Genomic DNA, 25,134 nt, shown 5'->3' with positions numbered 1-25,134 from the left:
TGGGAAGAGGCAGTGCCTACCCACTTTTCACCTTTTGAGGCTTTCAACATTGAGTGATTGGTGAGGGGAAGAAAAAAACCAACTAAATTCAGAAGAGGAGAACATGACACTGAGAGAAAACAAAACTGTTTCTTGAGCAGTCCTGTGTTTTCTCTTGGTGAGGGGGTATGTGGGTTGAAGAGAGGAAGGTAAATGTTAGTTCATTTGCTTCTCCTATTTTTTCTCCTTACCATCAGGTGTTTTTGGCGTCCACCCTTCAGTTAAAGTACAGCAGAGTACTCAAGACTATCCCATTGCACTGTCAATGACCCAACTTCCTTTCTCTGCCACGCTGCCTTGCTGATGCCTGTACTTTTATCACCTGCTCTAAGTAGCACTCTCTCTACCTCCATCATATTTCTTCCCTAGTCACTAAAAATATCTTTCCTCTGCTTCTGACAGCATAGCTAGTGGATGATTTAAATGCCATCTTTACACCCAAAAAAATGTGTGTGTCCTCTTTAGCATAACTGACAGGGGCATGCACACATGCAAAATCTTCTGGAATATAAAAGTACATCAGTAATGTGAAGAGGCAATAGAAGTTCTAATGGAATATATGGGAAAACAGTACAATAAAGGGGTGAACATGAGCAGAGAGCAGGAAAAAAGGATATTTACAGATATTTACATATTTATAGAAATACAGAACTCAGGAACAAGACACTGAGATAGGAGAACAGGCGAAATGACAGGAATGGGAAAAAAGGAAAGGAAAAGACTTGGAGAGTAGAAAGCTGTAGCTAATTTATTTTTGTTTGTGTCTTTCTGTTTCCGTACCGCCTTCTTTCTTTGAATGTGAGTAAGATGTGAGTGGCCCTTCAGTGTGTGCCTCTCAGACTTTTTGGCTCTCCTACCAGGTCTCCCCTTACCATACGTAAACCTGTATAGCATAATCAAAATGTACTTATGTTTATGATGTAGTTCTACCAGAATTGCCTTAGTATTCTGGGAAAGAAAAGCATCCCTAACCGAACAGAACTCTCAGAACAGGAGTACCGGTATGTAAGATTTGCCTGTGTGTGCCAAAGGTCCTGTTATCTGCGAGAGAGAGAGAGAGAGAGAGAGAAAGAATGTACTGCATTTACTAAAAAGTTTGGAACATTTTATTTTAAAAATTCAGATTTGGTTCAATTTGATATCTGGAAGATATTCTGGCCATTTTTGTTGGCCTGTCCCTCTTTATGGGCTTTATCCTTGACCATTGAAATCAGTAGAAGTTTGATCATTAACTTTAGTAGAAACTGGATCAGGCCTTAGAATTGCCATATTTCTTTCTGTCACCATCCTCAGCTTATGCCAGATCTAGGATACAATTAGACAGCTATCATTATAAGTGCTTTTGGACATCACTCATTAGCCAAATGCCAGATGAGGAAGAATGGGTTATGATTGAGTCTTGATATCTAGATCACGTACAAAATGGTATTACCAACATTTTTCTACCTCCTCTTTGAAAGGCAGTGTTGGTTTAATTTCAGAGGTATTTGGGAAAAGTCAAACCTCTGTTTTTTAAAAATAAAAAAGTTTCCTATTTAATTATTGAAAGAATGGAATAGTTATTTTTAATGTCTTAGACTTATTCCTGGAATGCATGTTTTTTACAACACTACTTTGTTGAAAAATGGGGATATAGGTGAGATGGAGGAGGAACATTCTGCATATATACTGTTTATTAAACGGGAAAGAGGCAGAGCTCTTTGGATACAACAAAATATAAAAGCCTTGTGTTGAAGGGAGTTTATAAATGAAGTTTACTAAGAACCTGAAAATACTGGGTAGAATTCACTTACCAGATTCTGCCACTGAACTAAGGTTGTGTGTCACTCCTTCTTTCTCTGGCAGAAAGCCCATGAAGAGCAGGGACAAAGTGATGCAATCTACCTGCAATTCCTGCTCTGCTGAAGGTCCTGTCCTGGGTGCAGGAAGAGTGCAGCTGTGTGGTGAATCAGGTCATCTCTCAAGTAGCCACTGCTGATGGGGCACCATATGCTGATGTGGAGCCCCATATGATTTTGAAGGTTGCCCTTCTCAGGTGGAATCCCCAAAGGGAAGATGCTGCTTGTCATCCTAGGCACCTGAATTCCCCCTTTAGCAGAGCTGCCATGTTTGTAATGGAGATGTGATTTGCAACACTGTCTGCAAGTGAGAATTGGGTCTCCAATCTCTAAGTAAATAGGATCAGACCATCTTAGCTTCTACATAAAATTACTTAAGCTGTTTATTCAACAAAGTCTAGGGGTTAGGAGATGCTTATGAATAAGTACAACAGGCTCTCTCCTCTGGCATTCTGGATTTAAGTTGCTAGTGAAAATGTAAAGGGTCTCAGTTGAGACCGTATTTAAGAGCATAATAAAATCTCCACTCAGTTTGTCACAATCTTTGCTTGAGCAAGACAGGTAGTACAAGGGAAGTACTAGTTCCAGATTTTGAGGTTCTTTGGGAGAGCTATATTGGGGGGCTTGCACGGTGCCTGCTTACACAACACTTGATTGAAGATAGTGATGTTGATCCTTTACTTTCACGAGCCTTAAGTTTACTTCGAAATTAATAAAATCTGTAAATTCTAAGCAGGCTGTTTAAATGTATTGCTTGAAACATAATATGCTTTTTTAGCATAGATTATGGTAAATTCCCAATAAGTTGTCAGTGTTTTTAAGATATGTGAAATTCTCTAATTGGTATTCATTCAGGTAATTCCAATGGCAATAACTCCTGCATTCTGAAAGGTTGTGAAAGGAATTTCACACTGTTTCTGTCTTTACCTGGAATATCTTGTTTACTTTCATACTATATATTGTGTATACTTTTTCTGTTTATTTCTTAGAAAAATATCCTTGTTTGGAATTTTGCTTTTCCTGCTTGTAAGCTAACCAGAATGGGATATAACAGTGAAAAATTCTACAAATGCTAGGGAACAGGAAATAGTAGAGTCAGGTATATAGCACTGTGACTTTGTTCCTTACCGCAACCCCTATCTATCAGTACTTCCTAGAGGGGATGGCTTCTGCAACATTATGTAGGCAGAAGGGGTCATATAATGAGCTAGAAATGGACATATAATAAGCTATTTCCAATCAAGTTACACAAAATCATTCCTTATGAACACAAGTATCTTGGCATTATCAGCAGACACATGTCCATTTCATATTGCGGAGGAATGTGCAAGTTCAAAGAGGCAGAAAAGCATGATAAGGAGACCTGGCATGAACAACCGAATTCCACTGATGCATGAACACCAACACACAGACACACAAATATACTTATGCAAAAAGAAAATAGCTCTTTGGCAGATCTGATTCACACTTAAGTGGCTAATTGCTCAAACTGACACTGACCTTGGCAGCATTACAAAGATAACATGTTTTTTAAAGGATGGATCATTCTTGAACAATTTCTCCAGTATATTAGGCATGGACATCTTTTTTCTTCAACCGCAGGTATATAGGTCCAGTTCTTTTATTCCACACACATTCATGGCCAATACAATGAGAAATCCAATTTCCATGTATGTTAAAAATGCCTGTCTGTTCTCCTTCTATGAAGAACAACAAGCAGAGTATGATATTGACATAGGTCTGAATAGTTTCACACCTATTTCTGTTTTTGTAGGATTGCCTTTGGAAGCTCCTGTGTTGTAGATCAGCTCATGATCAGTGACTTTCTGCTATGACTGTTCCATTTCTTGGGGATTTAAATGGAAAATTTAGGATGCTCCCCTTTTCTTATCATCTTAAGTGAATAGTAGCATGACTAGAAGAGAATAGGTTAAGGAACCAGCTTTAAGGAAGTTCTAGTTCAGGAAACTGGATGTCTCAGGCGATTAGTCATTGCATATAGATCCTGTCACCTCCAGGCTGCCTGTTCAAACCCAGCTCAACTTGATACTGACCAAAAGTTATCATCATCTGTAAAAAGTTTGTTGTCCTTATCCGAATAGGTCTCAGTAGTACAAAACCATCACCACAACTGGCATTACTCTTTGTAGTCACAATGGGGAAGATTTAGGATTGAAAGGGTATGGAGAGTGAACTTTACTTAAAAAAATAAAATAAAAACACCCAGGGGAAGGTAGCGGAATACTGGGAATTACAGACCAGTGAGCCTAAGTTAAATACCAGGTAAATTTAAATTTATAATTAAAAATAGAACTATAAAACACATAGATGATCATGATATAATAGGCAAAGCCAGCATGACTTCTGCAAAGAAAATGTCTCTTTTAAAAATATGTAACAGTGTAAACAAAAGAATGGACTTAGGAGAATCAGTGAACATTACTTGTTTGGACAAAGTCCAAACTTTGACAAAGTCTGTTACAAGATGCTGGTAAAGAATCCAAGTAGTTTTTGATGAAGAGGTAAAGTTCTGCTGTGGATTAGAAACTGGGTAAGAGAGAGAAAATAATTTTTAACATAGCAAAAGATTAACTGTGAGGTGTCCCCAAACCTGTATTAGGCCATTGCTTTTAATATACATGAGCAAAAAATTTTGCTCAGTTTTTTCTTTTTAAATAAACTGTCAGCAGCAGAATGAGATCTGTATGCTGATGCCATTGATCATTATGCCAAAGCAATTCACCTATATTACACTATGGAAACAGCATCATAATGTCCACTGCGCACTGATCTAGCTGTATCTTTGCTGATAAATAAGGTACAAAGTGGACCATCCATATTAAGCTTTTGACAGTTACTTTACTCCTGACAGTCAAAAGAAGGGAATTCCTTTTGCCTATATTAGCAATTTTCTCTTGGTTACATACCCAGTGTAGATGCCAACATGCAATTGTGTATTTTGGAGTTCTTTTAGATGAGCAGATTATAAAGAAGATATTCATCTGACTGCATAGGGAAATTGTCTAAAAAATGAAAGTGTGTGTGAAATAGTGATGACTAAATCCATTTTTTTACTAGAATGTTGAATTTATTTTGTTTAAATTCCTTTCATATTAGGCAGAAAATGCAAAATAGAACATTGATACTGGGAATAAAGTGTTATGTAATGGATTGCGTGTGTGTGTGTGTGTGTGTGTGTGTGTGTGTTTACAAGAAGAGATTCTACTAAACAGTGTGTATTGTTTAGGGCCAATCCTTGACAAATGGCAAAAAACCCATTTGACATCAGTGAGAGCAAGATCCTCCTTTTTATAGTAGATTGTGGATACAAAACATAATGAATATTAACAGACCAAATAGGTAGCCAACAAAAGAGGCAGTCAGAATAATATGAAAGAAACAAAAATTGTCTGAAGGTCACCTTACATGCAAATGGTTTTCATCTAAACGTAATTAAGATAAGCATATACACAGGGTAATTTTAGTGTTCAAGTTAATAGGGCTTCTAATCTTGCTGCATTTTTATCCTCATTTTAAAAAAGTCACCTGGGTTTATTTAAAAAAAGCTCGCCTATGAAGCAGCAAAATAACTAGTTCATCTAGTTGTCCTTCACTTGTTTGTGAAATAAAGAAAAAAATACATTTTGTAACCCTATCCTGCAAGGAGCTATGTGCCCTCAATTTCTATTGAAGGGAGCTCAGCAACCTGTCGAAGGTACTTAGCATCTCTCAGGATTGAGCCCTTTGCTGAGATAGAAAAACTATCTCTTAAACTGTATTTTAGACCGTAATTAATGCTTGTAAAGAAGAGTGTGTGTAAGAAAATTTCCAGAAATTTGTTTCTGTAATCAGAGTAAAGTTATTTTGTTTTGTACAGCTTTAAAATAATGTCCAGGCTCAGCAACATTTTTAAGGTTCCTACTCTCTTGCCCCTTAAATTAGGGCCTGATCCTGCAAGGTGCTGGGTGTTCACAACTCTGTCTTTCATGGGTGTTGAGGGCAATCCATACCACCGTAGAGGTGCTCAGCCCTTTCTAGATCATTACCCTAAATACCAATATTTTGAACACTGCAATCATGGGAAATTTCAAAATGGAGTTCAACAAAAGAGAGCACACTGTTTCTGCTTGGGCCGGCGGGGGATAAGGGGTGGGGGGGAGAAACGGGTATAATAAGTAGTTTATACCAAAAAAAAAAAAAGTTGCATTTTTGGGTGGAATTTCTATATAAAACTGAATCAAGTTTAATGGCTTATAACATTGCATGAATTTGTCAAAACTGATCAGCTGGATTGCTAAACAATGAATACAGAAAATGTTCTGTTTTAAGGCTTATAACTGCCTACAGGCACTCAGAACTCAAAATGTTATTTGATGATATCAGAATGCTAATGAAATTATTATTAATAGCACATATATTAATCTTAATGATATATGTAAATATGAGCAAATGTAAAGCTGCATTAACACCAAAAAGATTATTTTCCTGGTGAAAGGAAACCTTGGGTTAAACTCCAGTAATCAAGTATAAAATATTTTGCTATAAATATCTCAAAATAAGAAATTTCCTGATAGAGATTGAAAATATTAATTATGAATATGGTAACTCAAGATTTGTTTGTTTGTTTTTTGTTAGGGTAAGATTTTTTTAAAATACAAATAAATGTATTTGTTTTAAATAGCAGGAAAGAGACGGCCACTGACTTTCATATGTATGTTTGATTAAAAAGAAGTAAATAAAGATTTGTCTTGGTTATCATGGTTTTAATACATTCCTGTTTAATAAGTAAGCTTTTTTTTTAGTGTTTTTAATTTATTTCTATTGTGGATTCATTTGGATAGTAACTGAATTTAACTAGTTTGTGATTTTTTTGTTTGTTTATGCTTGCCACTGTTTAGGTTAATAAAATTAAGAAACAATCCCCATTCCCGTAAAATAAAAGTTGTAAATTTTAGTCTTAAATATGTTTGCTAATGAAGTTTAAAACGCTGCTTTTATGTTGTTGTTGGTGGTGTTTCTTTGTTTGTTTGTTTTTTAGTAATAGCAGGATATTTTCTAGTAAGGCAGGGGATTTGTATCTAGAGAGTGTAGAAATTTGTTATTCCATAGTTGCAGTCATAAACAGAACATTAGATTTTTATAGTAACATCTACCATTAAAAAACGTTTCATTTTGCCAGTGTGATATGAGCTTTACATTGCAGTGAAAGAGAAAGAAAGAGAACATTATTATATATGAGAATTTCATGGCATGTTACCTGTTGAGGGCCCTGTAGAGTCAAAAGTATAGTACAGTGACTTCTTGACAAAGTGACAGACAGTAGCAGCCTTAGTGTCACTCTGTATTATCACCTCCTGCTAGCTGGAAGCACTCCCTGAAGCCGGTCTAGGTTGCATAGTCCTAGATGAGGTCTTCATGGGTGCTGACCATAAAAAGTTCATCAAAGTAATGAGGCGAGGCGAGAGCTTGGCGCTCATGGGCAGAGCTCAGCACCAAGGAGTGTGAACTGGCTCCAGCTGTGACAATAAAACAGCAGGTGGCTGCTGTCATTAGGGGTGGCAGATGAGGCAGGGGACTAACATTCAGCCCACAAAACTCTCATTTGTTAGCCATCGCCACTGTACCATGCAAAATAGCTTCCATCTCAGTCAATTTTACTTTGCAAAATATTACACACTCGCCATAAGAAAATTAGAGCCTTGGGTTTACAGGTTCCTTTGATCTTATTATCAGAGAACTGTGCACTGTCAGGTTAACTGGCAAACTGGGCTCTTTTTTCCCCATGAAGAGCAATTTGAAGGTTTTTACAATAATTTTGTAATATAGCATTTTCACCCAGCCATTTGTTTCCTGCTTAATATTTTGGAGTCTTTTCTTTGTAATGTTATAAAATCAGCTCCCCTCCTCCATGCATTCTATATCTGCTGTTTGCTGTTTACAGAATCAACTTCTGGACCATGCTATAAAAATCACAGGGTTACCAAATGACTTTCTACCTCTGAATCCTTAGTAGGAGCAGTACATAAAAATCTAGATATTTTATCCAATTAGTCATGGTTGTTGGTGTCTTTGCTAATCTCAGGAATGAAGCTGATTGTGAAAATTCTGATTTTTTTATTTTAGTTTTGTTCTCTACCTTGAAACAGGAAGTTATTGTGGATTATTGTTATAATTCTTTCAGGGAGTGACTTAAGTATTTTGAACCTGAGGCCTATCTATATTGAGAGCTATATGGAACTGTGAGTTCAGATTCTCACAGGGACAAATTGGTTCTTCATTTTTCATTGATTTCAGTGGATACGTGATGTTCCACACAATTTGCTATGTATGAGTCTTTCACATGCGACTGTAAAATGGAGGCATTTTTGCTCACCATAGTAAGGGCCACATTATCCAAAAAGAGGTTCACCTGCATATACAAAAGTGAGCAAACAATAACATGCTTACATTTGCATGCTCCACTACCTTGATTGTGAATGCCTATCAGGTATTGTGAATACAAGTGAACAGTTAGACACGTAAATGAACAATTTAGATGTGCAAATATCTCAATTGTAAGTGAATTTGCACTATATGTGTATTCAAACACAATTAGTCTGCCTTTAAAAAAAATTAACCCTTAACATCACATGGAACTTTTCATGACAGTTTGGGTTTAATTCTTGGAGTCCTAGACCAAAATTTCCATTTCACCCACTATAGTGCTCTGTGATAGTGTGTTGGTGATCTACACCCCTGAAATAACTTAATTTCAGTGGTGCTCTGTTTGAATGGTTTGTAAAACACTTTCATATACTTAAAACATAATTCACTGAACAAATGTAAATTATTATAATTATTTGATCAAAATCTTGGAATTCCCTAGAAATGTCAGCATTGCAGTCCAAGAGGAGAAAAATATTTCTTTTAAAAGGACAACTTCTATATAACTTAGCTCAGAGAAAGCTGAGGGACAGGAAACTGCATTGACATGGTAAAGAGAAATTATTAGAAGCAGAAGGGGCAGCAGCAGTGACTGCACCTGTTGTCAGCAGCTAAGATATAACAAGGAAGAGACATAGGCCGTCTTCTCCAATGCCTCCCTCCCACTTCCGTTTCTACATTTTAAAATTTAATTTGCTCTATTTTAACTTGCTGAAGACAAAACCATACTCTTTAAAGTGTATGATAAAGACTTAAACTGGGCACACTTACCAGCCATGTGTCTGGTAACATCTGGGAATGGAAATGGCACCATTGATTAAGAAAGATCAGTCCACTGGTCAAGTACCAGGTTGCCCATCAGCTACGTCCATGTCTGCTTATGGGCTAAAGACATGTGTGACACTGAATATGTGTGCCTTGCCCTGAATACTAAAATCTACCAAATCAGATGGTGGTGGACTGCAAGGAGGAATGAATAACAAAGCTCTGTGCCTTTTACCAGTTCTGCCATGTCAACTGTACACAAGAATTCAATCCTGAGAATAGGCACCAATAGTATTCTCTCCGATGCCAACTGCCAGGACTGGAGGATAGGTGGTCTCTGAGATAGTCATATCACTGGCCATTTATGGCTTAAGATCAACACAGTGAATTTTATCAAGAAATGGAGTGAAAGACAGTGCAGGATATGGAGTCTGAGTGTAATGCACCCATGCTGATCTGCCTACTTGAAAGGGTAGTAATGCTTTCTTCAGTAATGCATCTTCACTTCTCCTGGTCCTTGTGATGTACTAGAGTAGCCCCATAGAGAATACATTAGAATATTCTAGCCTGGATGTAAAAAGGCATGAATAGCTTTGGCTTAGTTTGCAAGAAATGGATGAACTGAAAATAATGATGAGAGGTACCTTGGGCCAGCACTGTCCCTAGGGGATATAAAAGCAGGCTTGGAACCTATAAACTGCAGAGATTACAAACTTGTCTGTCAAAGGGCTGATAATGGGAGTACAGTAAAAGCTGTGTTATCCAGCACTTTACCAACTGGAAAGCTCTATAAACCGGCATTTCTGATCTTCATTGAAAGTCCAGTTTATAGTCCAGTTGGCGCGGGGCTGGCAGACTCCCTAACTGGCTCCACATGGCTCCCCGGAAGCGGCGACATGTCTCTGCTGCTCCTAGATGGAAGAACGGCCATGGGGGCACCGTGCGCTGCGCCTGCTCTGCCCCGCCCCAAGCACTGGCTGCGGCCAGTGGAAGCTGCGGGGGTGGCGCCTGTGGGCAGAGGCAGGTGCACAGAGCTGCCTAGGAGCAGCAGGGACATGTCACCACTTCTGGAGAGATGCCCAAGGTGAGTGCTGCCTGGATCTAGCACCCCAAAACCGCTCCCGTGCCCAATCCCCTGTCCCGAGCCCCCCCCCCCCACCCCAACTCCCCCCCAGAGCCCGTACCCCACACCCCCTCCCACACCTCAACCCCCAGTCCTGAGCCCCTCCTACAGCCAAACTCCCTCCCTCTTAGTTAACTGGAATTTTTGACTTACCGGCACCCCCCATTCTCACAACAAAGCTTTTACTGTAATTACTCTTCCTGATAATTCTTTGACAGGCATCTTCACCTACACTTGTCTACCTGGATCTTAAGCCAGCTATTTCTCACAAAGGAACCTCTCACCCAGACACTGGGATGGCACAGAGACTATAGAGATGGTTGTGGATGTGAGTGCCTGTTAAAGATGGCTTTGGAAGGGATGATTCTGATGAAGAGCAAAATGTGATGCAGTACCAAACCCAATAGAAAAGCACTATGTAAAGTGGCATAGGCACAAGCCTCTCTGCCTGATTTTCCCCCTTCATCAATTTTTTACAGTTTGTGAGGAACAGGAAATTCTGGGATTCTCATGACCTAGTGCCTTGGGCTAATGTTCTGTATTAGCAGAAAAGAATATTTTTCATGTGATTGAAAGGACAGCAAGGCCCAATGTGAAACTGCCAGATTAAAGGCAATGTCTGGTTTGGGGAAAGAGTGCTCATTTCTGAAGACAGAGACTGAGACTCAGAGCATTACTGGTGAGAAGTGAGATGACGACATCAATCATGTATTTTGGATGAAATCCTGACCCTTGGGAGTTTCACCACTGACCTCAACGGGGCCAGGATTCCTCCCAAAATGTATGACTAATTTTGTCCTCTCACCTGTCTTGCTAGTAATGCCATTCTGTGTCTCAGTGACTGAAGAAGAGAGGTAGGTGAATAATGTCATTCTAACACATCCCTTTTAGATAGTAGGTCATACTGTAGAATAGAGATAGGAATGTAGAGGATGGAATTGAATGAAAATAAACCTCGAATAAAGGTTCACGGTAATGCTTTGGGTCACAATGCCTAGGCTGATGACTTTTGTTGCCAACTACATTTGCCCCTTTGTTGCTGTCAACAGGGGGAACCAGGTCACCGTTGTATGGGGTTGGAAATTTTGGGGGAGGGAGAGAGTGTGTTGGGAGACAGGGAATCTTCTGAGCTGTGAAATCTGTAGACCAACTCTTTGTTCAGGTTGCAAATACCTGAAAATCTTGGTTTATTTTGAGAGCAATAAGAGACCCTTGTTTAGCATGACAAACAGTCATGTTCTCAGGTATTGTCAGTTTTTTGTATGTTGATGATAATCTGTTCTTGATGCAAGGCACTCTGTGAAACTAAGCCTAAGGTTGCATTTCACAATTTATGAAAACAGGTTCTGTGTTGTGGTAGACTGGGAGGGTGATAGCACTGATACAAAATGCATTGTTTTTTTTAGTTCTTTGTGCAGCTGTTAGATTACCAAACACCTGTTAGAGGTGACAGTATACAGATGTTTGACAGCCAGTGAAAAATAATAGAACATGTGATTCTTTTAGCTTAGAAGTAATTTGGTAAGGTGTGTTTTGAAATGTAATTACATAGCTGTGCTGCCTACTGTTATCACTTAACATTCATTAACTCCTCTGAATATTGAAACAAACATATCTTGTAATGGTGCTAATTTTGTCATATGTTTGCAAAGTGGATACTTGACAGAGTGAACACCTTTTGACGTCAACATTTTTGCCACTATTCAGATCTTTTTAACATGCTCACTAAGCAAGTAAAGTAAGTGGGGAGATGTTTATTTATTTTTTTTAAACTAAAATAAGGAGGTGAGTAATGTACTGTAAATAGACTCCTACTTATTAAAATTGAACTTACCAGCATAGCCCAACTTTTGATGTATATTCTATTCATAATAGATCCATGGATGTTTACATTGGTCTTTAGATGTTCTGCATATCAAGTCACCTTCTGCAGAGATTTTCAACTTTAAGAACAAAAATAAGATAAAATAATATATTACATTTTTATTTTGTATTGCAAGAAATGCCCACTGAGTTCAAAATTTTCTTCAAGTGGATTGTTGTTTTTAGTAATGATGCATGAAGACCTTCAGTTTCATTGCCAAACATAGGTGTTTGGGGAAAATTAAAAGGCACATGTTCCTTAAAATTGATTGCATTGTGTTTGTTTTTTGTCTGACCTGTTTCACAGGTCATTAATTTTTAGTTAGCCTGTTCATTAGATAATATTTTCCTGTGAATAATATTAGAGTTCTCCTAATTCCAGTGAAATTCTAAGGAAAAAAATAAAACCTTGAAACTCTGTATCATTCATTTTAGATGTCATAGTTACAAAAAAGAAAGATCCACTTTTTTTTTATTTTAAAGTAAATTTCGTAAATCTCATTAAGCTGGCTAATGTTTGCCTTGGTTTCAACAATAGATTGTACTCTGTTGTGTCCTGAAATAGCAGACATGACCTTCTGACGGTGCTTATCATAATGCCATAAAATGGATAATGCTTTGTGCTCTGCTCTATCATTCTTACGGATTTGCATCCCAAAGTTTACTGTGGGTGTTTTTTACATGGCCCAAATGTATGTTTCGTATGCATGACACTCTGCTTTGTCATTGATCAAAATCTGCATTCGCATACTAGTCTACAATAGTGTTTTATTGTACAACCTCTTCTAGATACTGTGGGACACATCATAACATTTTCAAAAGTGTCTAGGGGGCATAGGTGCTAAGCCCAATTTCAAAAGGGACATGGGCTCTTAGCTTTCTCAAGCAGCTTTCTACCTCCTTTTAGGAGGTGCAGTATGTGCTTCCTCAGTACTGGTCTCTATGTACTAGGAACAATGGAGCCCTGTTCCAGTTAGCTAGCCACCTTTACCTTGTATCCAACCTTTACCTTGTATAGAATCTCCCGCTTATTCCGCGTAGCTCTCTTCTTTGATAGTGGTATCACTATCTGGATTTGGATTCTGTACATCTTCCCATCACCAGTTGCTGAATGGGCAAACCATTCAGGGAATTCTTACTCACAGACCAGCTGATGCACAGCAATTGAGATATGTTTGTTTTCCACTCTCCTTTTCTCTGCTTACGACTCTATACTAGAAGAGGTGGAAGGAGACAATCCTGCCTATCACCACCACTTTACGGCCATGCAACTAATAATTCTTTTACATCTTGAGTAATACAGATTGGTGATAGAAAGACAGCAATTGAAACATGTTGAGAGACAGTTCTCTCTCTTTTGGATGAGAGACACAGGAATATGCAGGAACAACAGAGCTGATTGATTGATAGTGTGCAACTCATCCATAATGATCTGTCTGATACAGACAGTAAATTATTCTGTAGATTGATGTAGATCATTGAACAGCACATTGACAATCCTGTGTCCATAATTATGTTCAAACGGGGTCAGGATCAGTGACAGATATGCCACATAGGTGTACCCAGGCCATGAGATATACAGAAAAGTATTGCTCCAATGTTGCCATATTTCGAGAATTTTCGTTTTCAACTTGCTCCCCATGTGCACCCAGCTTCATTCAAGGAACCTTTACAAAGAAAACAGAAAAAATAGGAGGGGAGATTTCTAGAAGATAAGGTTGTAGTTTGCTGATTATTATGTATCCATTTAAAAACTGTTTCCTAAAATTCTGCTTTTTTGGACCTAATTCAATAATAATAAGTCTCCAATGAAGGGATAGCTCTATTGTAGAGTTGTAAGGGCCTGTACTCCCTGTACTCCCATTCACAATTTTCTGGTCTCTGTCACAGAGTCAGTCCTAAGAGTGGGAGTGCTGCTGGTAGATGAGGAAAGGGTGGGAGGGAGAAATGTGAGTACTTGTTAATTAATAGCATCCTCTCTGGCTAAATAAGGCACAGCATTGACAGTTTCCAGAGTTAGTCTTATTGAGTCACCATACTGTTTTTTTTAAGGGGCATTGGGGGTAGGTGACAGTGCGCATTTGATCTCTTAAGATATTGGGGTCTCCTGCCTCTCCCCCTGCCCCAAGGCTTGAGAACCTGAGCTCCAGGCCCAACTGAATGTCAAAGCAAAGTCTACATAGCTACTTACAAGCCCTGCTGGCATAAGTTTGTGGACCTGGGCTGGGAGGCTTGGTCCCCAATGCAATGTAGAGATACCCATAAGGGACAAACTATCCTGTTATAAAGACCCAGCTGCTAGGTGAGTTAGTAGAAAAGACCAGCTTTTTCCATCTAAGGAGCTAGAACCTGACATTCTGTCACGGGAGGCCGGCAGCCTTTCAGATCAGTGGATATCTTCCACAACAAACTCAACCCTGCTAGATATTTCACTTTTAAATTGAGTTCCTTGTGTACAGTCCTGTAAGAGAGTTGTTGGCAATCCAGCCTGGACCCTTCAAAGTCAGCAAACAGCCATGAAATTCCCAGGATTTTAGACTTGTGCGGCATGGAAAAAGACAGCTTATTTGTATAAAACCTTTGCCTCCTAACCAGTTTTACAAATTTCTGTACTGTGTTGTACTGAATAGGCCATCCTGCGATAGAGGCAAGATTTGTGACCTTTGGCAGCAATGTTCTGCATAGTTTAGTGAATTAAGCACTCAGAATCAAAGATTCACCAAAATTAGATCTGTAAAATTTGATCATGCAGTGATTTATATGTGCAAAACTCTATTCTGGTGCACACAGCAGCTAATTGCATGCACAAATTTATATGTATAGAAACATTATTAAACAGAATCAGATACTTGTGGATTATGATCTTCCTTGTAAAACTTGACTATTTGAGTTCCATTTAGTAGTTGTCACAGCAGCTAGCGTGAAAACCACTCTGAAAGTTTTGGAACTAGTGCTCTCAGGGTCTGGCCCTGGCTCCTTCCACCCAACATATGACCATCTAACTGGTCTCCACATCCAGGGGTGGAGGAGGCAAAGTGCCAGAGGACATCTTCTTAACAGACCCTTATGTCACAGCTCTATGCTCTCATGTAAGAGAACTCTATGTAATTAATAAATAAATAAATAAATAAAATAAATTAACCCCCCCCCCAGTAGTTTTTAACCCCACCCTTAAATCCATAGTATCTTATTTTTTGTAACAATATTATTAAACATGAAATTAGCTTGTCTAGTAGGACTGCCACCCATCTGGGTTTTTACCTGGTTTGGGCTTCTGTGCCATTTAGGGTTGCCAGCTGCTCAGTTTTTGACCAGAAAGTCCAGTTGTGATGTACTGACCGGACACCAAAAGTCCATTTACTGAGCGGCAAGGGGAGGAATCAGGTCATTAACCTATATTGGTCCCTGCTCAGCCAGAGCCGCCTCCTACCTGCATGCAGGCTCTTTGTCAGGCTGCAGCAGGTCCTGTCCCAGCCCTGGAACAGAGTGAGCCCAGATGGGCAGGGGAAGGTAGGTAGAGATAATCCAGCAAATGACCGGGGAGGGGAGGAGGAGCGAACAGTGAGGGAGGGAACTTGGGGGCAAGAGGTAGAGCATGGGGGTGCCTTGTGGGAAGAGGCAGAGAAAGGGGCGGGGTCTTGGGAAGAGGCAGAGAAGGGGGTTGGGCTTTGAGGGAAGAGGTGGAGCAGGGGTGGGGCCTCAGCCGTCCAGCTACCAGCAGTTAGAAAGGTGCCAACTCTATTGCCTAACTATTGTATAAAAATCTCATCCACTTCTGGTCTTATCAAAACAAAAGCAATATTTCATTGATCATAAAAAGATAAATAAAGTGGCAGTACATTTCCTAACTTTCTTACAACATATATAATACTTAAGAAATCAAATTACGTCATTGATGTAACTTTTTAAAATTTAACTTATACTTTAAGTAGAATAGTAGATCACGACTCCTTTCCTGACACTTTAATACTTTCTATTTATGCATTAATTGTAACTATCTAAGCTTTCATGTATAAATGATCTGTGTCAATCTTTAATTCACTTCACTCCCTCGGTGACACACAAGTCTTTTATTAAAGAGGGTTTTTAAAAAATATATAATATTTGTGTTAACTTGCAATGGAAATTATTCATGCCTGGTCTATAGTGCTATCACTCTAATGGTGCATAGCTTCTATGAGATCATATGTGAAGGCCTATCAGACTAGCTTGCATGCTATCTTTAATTCATTCCTTCTAATGAACTTTTTTTGTGGGGCGGGGGAAGAATAGTCTGTGGAATGTTTTGCCACCAATTCCACAGGACCAGACAGATGCCACAGAAAGTGTTTTGTGAGCACTGTGATTAGTCCCTTACTCTTAATTTCTTGCTTAGTCCATCAAATCATGCTCACTCTTGGACTGGTGAGCTTCCTTTCCTTGAGTCCAGTGGTCCATGCAGCTGCTCTTTAAAGGAGTTGATTCTGCTCAAGCAGCTGACTGGTAGGCCCAGGTACCATTAGCAGTATTGCCAAACCAAACCCTTCAAAAATCATGGGGCAGGCCCCCCAAAATTGTGAGATTTTAAAAAGCAATAAATCTGCTTTTTTATTGGACTTCAGATTTTTGAGACTGTTTCACATTTTCAAGAATCTCTCCTCAACCATGAGGGCTAGAAATTCACTTTTTTTTTTAAGTGAAAGCTAAGGTTTTTCAAGTCATCACATGGTTCCAGAAGCTGGGATTTAGAGAAAACTACCAAATATCATGACTATTAATAACATTGCAAGAGTTGGTAACATTGCTGGAGCTTTGGTGACACTGCCTCCCATAAGAGTGGACTTAATATATGGAGATATACCTACCTCAGAGAACTGGAAGGGACCCTGAAAGGTCATCGAGTCCAGCCCCCTGCCTTCACTAGCAGGACTGAGTACTGATTTTTTTGCCCCAGATCCCTAAGTGGCTCTCTCTAGGATTGAACTCACAACCCTGGGTTTAGTATGCTAATGCACAAACTACTGAGCTATCCCTCTCCCCTCCCCCTTAGCCTAGGATCTTCCCAAAAATCTATAGCTGCTGTACTTCTGAAGCCCAGAGTTGTCATCTTGACGTAGAGGCTGAGTTCTAGAAAAAATAATGTTTTGCCTTAAGTAAGTGTCTTTGTATTTATTATGTTGTGTAAAATTATTGTTCATGTACTTAATTTATTTTAAAAATGGCAACCTTATCATTTAAGGCCTGATCCTGCAAACTGTTGAACACTACCTGAGGTATGGTGAATGCCCTTAGCTCCCCATGAAGCACTCAATATGTCTCAGGAAGCACTGAGCTTTTCAGTATCCAGCCCTAGCGTTACATTTGAAGGGGAACCTGATGGCAGTTCCTGAAACACTTACAGTGGCAGTTTTCATCTTTGTTTTACCATTTTGTCTGGGCTATGGAAAAGCAGCAAAATGGTTACTCAGACCTGGAGCATTGCAGATATTCAGCTGTTCACATGAGATCAGTTATTATACAGCATTAGAAATAAGGCCTTTTCCCCCTTCTTCCTTGCCTGTTTGATTTTCACATGCAGCTTTTTCTCTATTTCCACTACAGAAATGGGCAAAGTAGTACAATTTTGTTTTTCATTTGGAACTCGCAAGTGCCCAGATTCTGATGAAAAAGTTTCCTAGGGAAATATTGCATAAGAGATTGAGATTTTTACATTCAGTATACTATAATGACACTTCGCCATGTAAATAACAAACTGTGCTCCTCCCAACTTTGATTATTGTGTAGCTCTCAAACATTAGTATCTTTTATTTTTCTTCTAGAAAATTGAGAGAGGATGGAGGTTTCTGATTAAAAATAAGAATATTATTAATTTAAAATGTGTTAGATATACTTACAGCAATGTCGAAATGACTCTGCTTTCTGCCCAAAAACAACAGTAGTAAATTTGGAATGTCTTGTACTGTTGGAACACAGAATTTTATGTCAGTACAATTATTTTCCTTATGTACAATAATTCTGATGACATTTGCATAGTAATAATCATGATAGTGTGATAGATTATTCAGGTTTCTAAAGATTGTGGTGTCCATACTTATTAATCCCATATGAGAAAAAAAAAGAGAGTCCCTGGTATTTTTAATGTCTTCTTATAAAAATAATGAAGTCACTATCATTTTAAAAAGACAGAATTATATTCTTACACCCTGAAGGCTTCACAAAAACGAGATTCTCTGTAATAATGTGAAAGTGCCCAAAGTAGATCAGACATGGAGAAGATACATTAACATATTTGTAAAGGAAAAGTACTCTTTCTTGGCTTTTGTGGCTCATATATGCCATAATGCTACAGTGTTTTACAGTCCTTGCATTGTCCATTAGTGCAAACATGTCCAGATGAATTCAGCGTTTAATGTTAAAAATCTTATAACATGCCAGTTTGATTTGTAGCCCTTCATATCATAGAATGCTAATTAAAATCATATTTTTGCATATGTCATGCCTTTCATGTACATATGCAAATAGATTCTATTGCCTTTCAGCTATTAGTAATTAACTTTATGAAGGACAGCTGTAATACATAATTAACAAAAATGTTTGCAAGCCCTTTTTCACACTGAAAGTTACAGCAGTAAAATTTTTGCTTATCAAGAGAACCATTTTAGTTTGAAGCTTCAGTCTGATATCTAAATTGTTTGAAGCAGTCACATGATATCCTTGAATTGATGTTAATGGTGTTATCACCAGAAGAACGTTACTCAATAGGCTTCTATCTTTTTCATTACGTATGTCACCAAAATTAAATTACTGCAATTGAACTGCTTTGTGTTTGGTATAAGGCATAATGTCGGGTAATACATTTGTTGTTGTTGATGATGATGATGTCTTGGTGCCACTTGGGCAAAATTCCTGTGCACAATGTAATCACAAACATTATCTCCCCATAGCCACAAAAAGAAATCCTAGCACTACAAATGCTGTTATTTTTGTCACTATGTATCTCCTTAAATAAGTAATATTTTGAAGGTTGACCAAACACAAGTAATGATTAAAGGCCTGATCCTGCTCTCCTTATTCATGCAGCATTCTTACTGAAGTCAATGGGACTACTCACAAAAAGAAGGGTTGCAGGTTTTAAGGTTAAATAAATAGAAGTTTAGAGAATGTTATATAGGTAAAAAATACATTTGTTTTTCAGTATATTACATAAAGTGTTTTTAAACTGCAAAGGGAATCAAGAACAAAATTGTTGCATATGTTGACAAGTGATTTATTTTTACAATTGTTTTATTGTATATCTGTGTAAGAAAACCCCAGATTTGATGTAGATCTGTAAATTTATGTTATTATGGTATAGACTTTCAAATTTAAAAGTAGGTTATGATATCTTGATCTAACAGTTAACTGATTAGATTTAATCTTCAATAAAATATGCTTAAGTATGTGTTTAAAAAAATAACTCCACCCATTTTTACAAATATTTTGGTAAAAGCCAATTAAAATTAATCTTTTTTTTTAGGGTGGCCTTTGTGATGAAAAAACACTTAAATACTCACTTACTGGGCAAGCATGGAGTTGGAACACCAAAAGAAAGGTAAAGTACACTATTTTGCTAGTTTACACAAATGTGTTTATGTATACTGCAAAAATCTTTTAAGATGTATTAACTACTCTGATTTGGAGTCTATTAATATACCATATACATATATTTATTTTATATAATATATAGGCATGATCCTGCATTCCTAGCCCACCCAAAATTCCCACTGGAGTTGTGTGCATATGGAATATAGGTTTGGGGATGGCTGGTCCTTATTCAGTGAAGCACTTAAGCTTCAGTGGGAATTAAGACATACTTAAATGATTTGCTGACTGGGGACTCCATGGGTCTTATCGAATGCTCACTGAAGTCAATGGAAACATTCCCATAGACTCCAATGAGAGCTAGATCTAATTTTGTTTTTATTAGAGTACGGCCCAGGCAGTCATATTGGGCAAAACTTCAGTAGTTGTGTCTTGCCTTCCCAAAGACAAAACCGAAATTACACACAACCCATTTTTGTTTTTGGATTTGGTGATTATAAGTTTATAGAATATTTTACATTTTCAAACCAAAAAATAGGCCCCATTAGGTTTTATTGATTCACTGGAGTCACAACCACAGAGATAAGTGTGGGATCTGGAGACAAAAATCCCCCAACCTTCTCAAAATTTTGAGGGTAGAGCCAGAGGAATTTGGTGTTAGGTTTTGGCCCATCTCTAATTTCTATATGTTTGTTCATTTACTCAAGTTTTTTATAAGTTTTTACAAGTTTTGTTTATAAAAATGTATTTTTCTCTTTTAAAATGTACCTAGAATGCTTCATATTTTAAAAATATCTTATCACTGAAACAGTACTATGTTTACTAGGTCATCAAATATCAGATTTTGCTCCTCATTTGCATCATAGCTAATCCCACTACATAGAGTTAATAACTTTTTAGGCAAATTGAAATTTAACCGTTTCTCGACTGCCAAAACAAAACAAAACGTTTACTGAAATCATCCAATTAAATAATGTTTAGTATTCACCAGTGTGGATGTTCCATACATACAGTATTCATCACTGTAAATGTGCAGTGAGATCAGAATCCAGGAATAGGTAAAATGTTTTATCATGGCAAGAAATGGAAAAGTTATATCTTTGCCATAATAAACAATATAAAATTAATATTTTAGGGGCTTTTTATTTAAAAAAGAAAAGTATCATAGCAAACAATATTTTAACTATTCAGTTTTTTTACAATAAATTATGAAGAATGTCAAATATTTATTTTACAAACATTGTTTTCAGGTATGTAATACCATTTAGCTAATATTTAAAAACCTTTAATAAAGAGCATACTCCATTATACTGGACATATATAGACCCAAATTTTGGAAAAATCATGGGAAAATGGGTAACTAACACCAGGATATTTTATGTTTTAAGGATGCCCTAAATATCATGTTTTTTTGTTACAGAATTCATAGCTGTGACATACTTTAATTATAGAACTATCAAAGCCCTAACTATTGTCCTGGCAGCTGCCATTTTGATTTACTTCTACTGTATTTTTAAACTCTAAAATCTTCTTTTTCTTATTAGAATATTAGTTATTTTTGTAAGTGTCGCAGGATTGTGAGCCATGCTACTTCTTCAAGCATTACCTATGCACCCTGTTCATGATCAAAGAAGTGTTTTAAACCGAAAAGCATTCAAAACTTCAGATACAGATAGAGGAGTTCCTCTTCAGAAGAGGGAAAGTAAATGGTGGCTTCAGTATGGTAGGAAAAATTCCATGGTACAATCAAAATACTTTCCTTTGGCCTTATTCAGCTCCCATTAATGACACTAGAAATGGAAGTGGATCAGGCCCTTTTCCCCATGAATTTACCATACGTTACTTTTCAAATGACCTTAATATAGAATATTAAACTAACCGATCATCCTCTGGCATGTGCATATGTTGTATATATGGGTAGTGTGTATTTTTAACACTTTATCCCTTTTGGTGTTTAAGCCTTTTTGCAAAGTTTTCTCTTATGCTTTGTTCAAGCAGAATTTTAGTTATAGCACTATTACATCAAAATTATTCAGATTTCCATTTTTTCTGGACTATAGCATAAGGCATGGAAGAAAAATTATTACATTTACATCAAATCAGATATAACTGGTATAAATTGTTAAATGAAAACTGTTAGTTTATATTTGTTATCTTTTTTGGTGGCACAGTGGAATTCTGAAAAATATTTTGCTCTTGTGGTTTATGTTGTCACGAGAAGCACTCTATTCAAATATATCTTTCTACAAAGGGGTATTTACTGCCTATTCATCATAAATACTGCATTGAAATAACTTGTATTACCCTTGTGAATATGTGTACAATAAAATATGCACACATCAGATCTCCAAATACACTATCTGATCCTGAGAGGCACATTTTTAGTGTTCACCATCTCAAATGAATTCTTTAAACAATGGATGCTTTAATCTAAAACAGTGTTATTTTTTTTCTGGAGCCCTCCTACATGCTCCTGTTTCCCCCCATCTTCTCCCACATTCCTCAAAGGCTTTTTGAACCATCAGCCAATGTAGGGTTGCAAGAGAGTGACATGCTGTGTTCTCACCTGTCACAGGCTTTAGCAAGCTTCTTTCACAGCACTCCAAGCCCTTGCTGCCCTGGGAGCAAAGAACCAAGCTCAGGACACTAACCGCAGTGTCCCATCTGGTAGCATACTGTGTTGCAGCTATTACCCCTCCCCTGGCCAGCATAAACTAGTGATTTTTGAGTGACTTATTCTCTCTTCTTTTAAAATCCCTTATTTTGTCTTTGAATATTTCTTATTCATAATACTGTTTTATCTGGCATGTCCTCTTAATGTACAGCAACATCAAGTAGTAGTGGCAGGACTATAACAGCGATATAATTTCCTAGTAGGAGTCCCTTGCTGGTGATGGGTAAGATTAAAGCAGTATAATCTAGTACAGTAAATGCCCAAACACCACTCTTTCTCTTTCCACATTTCCCCTCACTTTATGAAGGAGTGTGATGTCTTTTAATGGCTTTAGGAACCAAAGAAACTCTTCATCAGCATGTTGAACCATCACTTTGGGCATAACTGTTCTCTAAATTAAGTTACGTAGTTTTCTTACCTATTTAAAACATTAATGCCTTGACTATAATTTTGCAAGCTTGCTATATTTTAATTTCTCTAGGACAATATAATCAGTTTATTCTTTATGTTTTGAATTAGATTTTGGCCTCTGATACATTGCCTATTTTAGCAAATACTAATAGAAGTTAGCTAAATAGGCTGTGACAATTAAATTAATAATGCATTTTGTTTGCAAGTGTTTAGTCTTCATGGTTTGACTGATATATGCAAAGATGGTAATTTATTAAAAGTAAATTCATGTAATTGTACTACAGAGTTCGATGGACCAAAAAAAGTTGTCAGCATGACTATCATCAAAAACAGAAAACTGAAATAAGTTCAAAAGGGTACATTGAAAAAAATGCTAAAATACTGTAAACACTGAGAAGTTAGTTGTTCTTTTAACAAACTTCTTAACAAAGTATTTTTGATGACAAGTACTGTGACAGTTCTGAGAAAAGGAAAACCTTTTGTAATCCATGCAGTGATGCTGGACTTCGGTAGCTTATTCTCTGCAACTTTACATCCTCCACAAGTATTAATCTTCAACATGATACACAAAATGAAGGTGTTTTGGAGGGAGTGCTCAGCATGTGCTCATGCAAATCAGGAAAGCAAGCATAATGCATAATGAGTAAGGTTGTTCTTAAAACATTTTTATGTGGATCTTATTTGAAAGGGAAAACATGTTTAAAAAGAGAAATTATCACAAAATTTAGTGCAGTTAAAATCAAATAAGCTTATAGTAAAGAGAATTATAGTGAAATGCTTATGTATTTCAACAAAAAGTACTGCCTAGACCATTATGGTCCATTACCAGAGAATAGCTAAATCAGAAGGAGAACATTTTTGTACAAAAATTCCTCTATGTTTTTTTTTAAAATTTTATTGGAACTGTGATACTGATTTATTGTCAACTTGAATGTGCCTCAAAACTGGTATGTTATCTACCAAGTTCAAGGCCAGTACATATTTGGTAGTTCAGTGTCAGTAATCTTCATGGGACCTATAACTATAAGTATATCTTATTGGCAGGATAAATCTTTAGTTACACCTTTTATTATATGTTGTAGACAATGTGGTCTGGTGGTGAGGGAAAAGACGAGCAATGATGGTGCTGAGTTCTAATTTGTGTTAAGTCAATGACAAGTCAGCAGTGACATTATCGTGCTGCAAAATTGGGCCAAAGAAGGATTTCACTGAAAAATGTATCTCTGAGCTCACATGTGTGTGTATGTGTATGCACTCTCCCTGCCCCACCCTCCCCCCGCCCCCCAAAATGAACTAAAAGCCACTAGGACATTCATCATCTTAAGCGACTTTTTAATTATGAAGCGTGGCTCAGGTTTAGAAATGCTTAATCTGAAGAGGTACATTTAACTGTCCTCCAGACATTTTTACAGAATGAGGGTAATTGCTGTAGAGTATTTATTTTATACATCTTGTAGAACATGGTAACTATGATTTCATTGTTCACTGGAACTCTGTCTATTTAATCTATCCAGTACATTTTTTATAGTAGTATACTAATGAAAGAACATAACTAGTTGTGGTTATCATATAATTATCTAGTCTACAAGGGGAAGTTTAAAGAAGTATTTTTTTAAGAAGTATCTTGACATACATGAGTAATCCCATTAAGTTCAATTGGATTGTTAACAGGCATAAAGTTCCTCATGTGCAAGTGTTTTGCAGAATCTGGGCCAGTGTTTTCAAGAATCTTTTGTAAGATTGTAAATATAAGGCTGTTCTTAGATTTTAAATATTTTGACATGTTTTAAAGTACTAGTCAGAATGCTATAAATGGGAATGTTTGTGATAGGGATGAATACAGTAGTTACCAACATTAACATTAAAAATCAACATTTATCCAAAATTACTGCACAGAGATCTCTGGGAAAACTCTGTTATTTCGTCTTGGAAGACTTGGGAAATACTGGGATATCACTCTGAGATAACTGGGGGTAAATTTTTACTTGAAATTTGTACACAACTGGTCAATACATTGCCCTTTGCTGGCAGTATGCCCATAGTCTCTGAGGTAGAGATGCCATTACATTTGAGCTATTACAATCACTATCATCACTGGTGGACTTAGATATAGAGATCTCAATAGGATGTTAATAAAAGACAAAGAAAGCTGCCAGTCTCTACAAGAAATGTGTCCCTCAGGAAATTAAAAATTGTATGCCCTGGCATATTTGAGATGGCTAGCTGCGTCTATGGGTTTCAAATCATTTTCAGTTGAACTGAAAGACCATATCATGATTTCAACTTGAGAGCCTCTTAATAAACATCCTATAAATAAATTTACATTGCTATCTACTTGCAGTCTAAGTATCTCTGAGTTTTATTAAATAATGATGAAATATATACTTCAAAACGCTTTTATAAAAACCATAGCTTATCCTAGATTAAAAACAGGAGTA

General features: G+C 37.3%; 1 protein-coding gene across 1 annotated transcript in view; it reads left to right on the top strand.

Moving 5' to 3' along the window:
* The window catches only part of ZNF407 (zinc finger protein 407), a 441,403-nt gene that overhangs the window by 158,706 nt on the left and 257,563 nt on the right, over window positions 1-25,134 (top strand). The window contains exon 4 of the mRNA XM_034762507.1: window positions 19,547-19,621. Within this exon, the coding sequence (XP_034618398.1) occupies window positions 19,547-19,621 (75 nt within the window). The remainder of the gene's footprint in view (window positions 1-19,546; window positions 19,622-25,134) is intronic.

This window comes from Trachemys scripta, chromosome 2 (assembly GCF_013100865.1).
Source record: "Trachemys scripta elegans isolate TJP31775 chromosome 2, CAS_Tse_1.0, whole genome shotgun sequence".
In the NCBI taxonomy this organism is placed as follows: domain Eukaryota; kingdom Metazoa; phylum Chordata; order Testudines; family Emydidae; genus Trachemys; species Trachemys scripta.
This window is presented reverse-complemented; position numbering and strand designations above follow the sequence as displayed.